This window comes from Leptomonas pyrrhocoris (assembly GCF_001293395.1).
Source record: "Leptomonas pyrrhocoris isolate H10 chromosome Unknown, whole genome shotgun sequence".
Classification (NCBI taxonomy): Eukaryota; Euglenozoa; class Kinetoplastea; order Trypanosomatida; family Trypanosomatidae; genus Leptomonas; species Leptomonas pyrrhocoris.
Window position 1 is genome coordinate 172,997 of NW_015438362.1, and position 2,912 is coordinate 175,908.

Sequence of the window (2,912 nt, forward strand, 5' to 3'; positions counted from 1 at the left end):
GGGGGGCGCGGTCCTCCCCGGCCAGGGGGGCGGGGGCGGGGCTAGGCGGCTTTGCCCAGTGGGCCAGGTGGGCGGGGGGATTTCCTCGGCGGGGCGCCAGAAGGCGGCCGGCGCGAAGCCTCGCAGCGCGCGGCAGGCCGCGACAGGGTGCCCCTCGCCCCTCGCAAACGCAACAGGGGCAGGGGGTGACGGAAGTAGGCATTTCAAGAAGGTAGCGGGCGCTATTTGGAGCGCGATCCAGTTTCCGCCGTAACGGAAATTCAGCGTATTAAACACACAAACAAACAAAGAATCGAGTCCGCGGCGTCACGGCGCTAGGTCTGCCGAACGCCAGATGCCTTGAGAACCTGGTCGTACCACGTGTCTTCCGTTGACAGGTCGTGCAACTTTGACGCTGCGAAATCCGGCGGTTGGTGCAGGCTCTCGACAAACTTTTCGAATAGAAGCGGCGCCACTAGCTGCACCTGCGCCGCTGACGTCTTGGGAAGACCGCGTTGCGCGATCTCCTCGCACAGCGACGTTGCGTGGCGACCCGGCAACTCGCACATGATGATGTCGTCGAAGTAATGTAGGTCGTTGGACACGTTGAGACCCGCACCGTGCATAGAGACCCAGTTGCCTAGTTGCAACCCGATGGCGCCTAACTTCCGCGCCGGGACGTCGTTGTGTTTCTCGGCCCATACACCCGTCTTGAAACGGTGCGTTGGAATGCCAAAGTGCGCCGCGGATTGCATCATGGCTTCCTCCAGCACCCAACTAAACCACTCGATGGGAGAACGCACTTTTTGAGCGGCGCACGCCTTCCACAGCCGCTGGATATTGGCGATGGGGTACATAGTCAGCTGGCCCGGGCCGTGGTAGGTGATGCCGCCGCCCCGCCTCGTTTTGACAACGTCCACGCTGCTGTGCTTCGGCAGGCCTTCCGCAGTGTCCCGCCGCCCCACCGTGTACACAGGTGCGCTGTGCTCCACCAGCAGTGTAACATCGGGCAAGAGCGGGAGTGCACTCTCTCCACGGCGCACGCTCACCTGTCGAGCGATTATTGCATTAAAAATTGTTTCCTGCAGCTGCAGGACACGCCGGTAGTCGCGCCTGCCTACATAAAACGCTTTCATAGTGAAACTGCGCACATAGAAAATGAATCAATCAGGGAAGACAAGAGCGACGGAGAAGTTTTACATGGAACGTTCAGCACGAAAAGAAAAATATCATGTAGCAAAAGAGCAAAGCCGGGAAAAAAAAGAACCACAAAGGTGGCTTGCTAACGAGAATTGCCGAGCGAGGTGCTCGACACTGATCCAACGCGGGTCCAACACATTGTTTGCAAACCTGCGTTCCTGTGGACGGCGCAACAGCTCATCAGTGCTTTTTCTCTTATTTCGCCGTCGAAAAAGTGCAGTTTCTTCACACGGAGCACTGGGCCAAGCAAGCTCCTCCCTTTTGCCGTGCTAGTACGAATTTGCCTTTCCTTCTGATTTAAATTGGAGCGAAAGAACATAAAGACCTACGCGCAGGCAATAGGCGTCGATGGTTGCGTGGCGTGGTTATGATTACATCGGGACATGGCGTCGAGAAAGGAAGAAAGAAAAAGAAGAACGAATACTTATGTACATTTTTTTTTGCTCTTTTGCCTGCCGACAAGACCTTTCCCGAGAGAAGAGCACGCGTTGAAAAGCCGTTACAATTCGTTGGCTGCGGCGAGCTCTGCATCCTCATCGGGCACACCCGCCTCCTTCCCGCCCTCTTCATCGCCAATCTCGTACGCGCCACCTTCGCCCAACTCTTCAGCAGTTTCAGGGGCGGCCTCGCCTTGTTTCTTGTCGAGGCGGTTTTCATCCTCGATGAGGCGTGCGATGTAGCCGTTGAGGAAGCCTTGGAATTCGTCGTCGCACACGTTCTCCACGAAGTGCACCGTGATGACGTCGGCGCCCTGCTCCACCACGCGCAGCCGCGCAAACCACTGGCTGAGCACCATCGTGTCATCGCTCTCGTCCGTCGTCGCCAGCTCAATCACCTTCGGCAGGCCGATGATGCGCAGCGCAAAGACGCCGGCGGCCGGTGATGCCGTGTTGAGAGGCGTCAGGGCATTCAGAATAAAGACGTCCTTCTCCGACAGGCCCTGAAAGGCGGCGGCGGCACCCTCCGGAAGGCAGTAGTAAAAACTCTCATCCGGATACGCCTCCGAGGCGCTCAGGGCGAGGGCAGTGAAAGCGAGGGGTTGGTGCTGCTGCAGCAACGTACCAGCAGAGAGCTCGCCGAGGAACTGCTCACACTCGGGGACGAGTCCTCTGCCGACCTCTGGGTCGCACGACATCAAGATGAGCGACAGCTTGCCGTAGGAGAGACTTTCCGAGCCCACCTTCTGGTCAGCCGCAATGCACATCATGTTGACATCTTCGAACGGCACGCCTTGCGCGGCCAGATGCTCCGCCAAGGTGGGGAAGGTCTCGGGAGAGGTGGGCAAAGCTTCTCGAGCAGCCGTCTCGTCGTTGGCCAAGTCGGCCATCAGTGTGGTGCTCGCCGGATAGTGCAAGGGCAGCGCCGCGACGGTGTTCCACACGTGCATCTCCTCCTCCGATACGGTGACCCAGCGGTTGGTGAAAATTTGGTTGACGGCGGACTCGTCCGTCTCTGGCGCGGCGTTTTCCTCGGCCTGGTGGGGCGGCGACGGCGACGGCGTCGGCTCGTTGGAGGGGGTCAACTCCGCCGTGGTGGTGACCGTCTCCTGCGGCGCATCCAGCTCCGTCCCGACGTCGCGCTCTGAATTGACGTCCTCCGGCGTGCTAGGCGGCGGCGCCGTGGACTCATCAACGGCGGAGGCAGCCACCACGTCCTCTTCTCCCGCTGGGTAGGGCGCGGTGTCGTCGAGTTCCTCCATGTTTGCTGCCTCGTCCTTGTCGTCCGCTGCCACA

General features: G+C 59.6%; 2 protein-coding genes across 2 annotated transcripts; both read right to left on the reverse strand.

Annotated features, from left to right (window-relative positions):
- Nucleotides 1-314: 314 nt before the first annotated feature.
- ABB37_03691 (putative mitochondrial lipoate protein ligase) lies at nucleotides 315-1,123 on the reverse strand (the record flags this gene model as incomplete). The annotated part of the gene is made up of 1 exon (XM_015801102.1): nucleotides 315-1,123. Exon 1 carries the CDS (start codon nucleotides 1,113-1,115, stop codon nucleotides 315-317), a length of 801 nt encoding a protein of 266 aa, XP_015659722.1. The 5' UTR covers nucleotides 1,116-1,123.
- A 555-nt stretch (nucleotides 1,124-1,678) lies between these two features.
- ABB37_03692 (hypothetical protein) lies at nucleotides 1,679-2,878 on the reverse strand (the record flags this gene model as incomplete). The annotated part of the gene is made up of 1 exon (XM_015801103.1): nucleotides 1,679-2,878. One exon carries the CDS (start codon nucleotides 2,876-2,878, stop codon nucleotides 1,679-1,681), a length of 1,200 nt encoding a protein of 399 aa, XP_015659723.1.
- Between the last annotated feature and the right edge of the window lie 34 nt (nucleotides 2,879-2,912).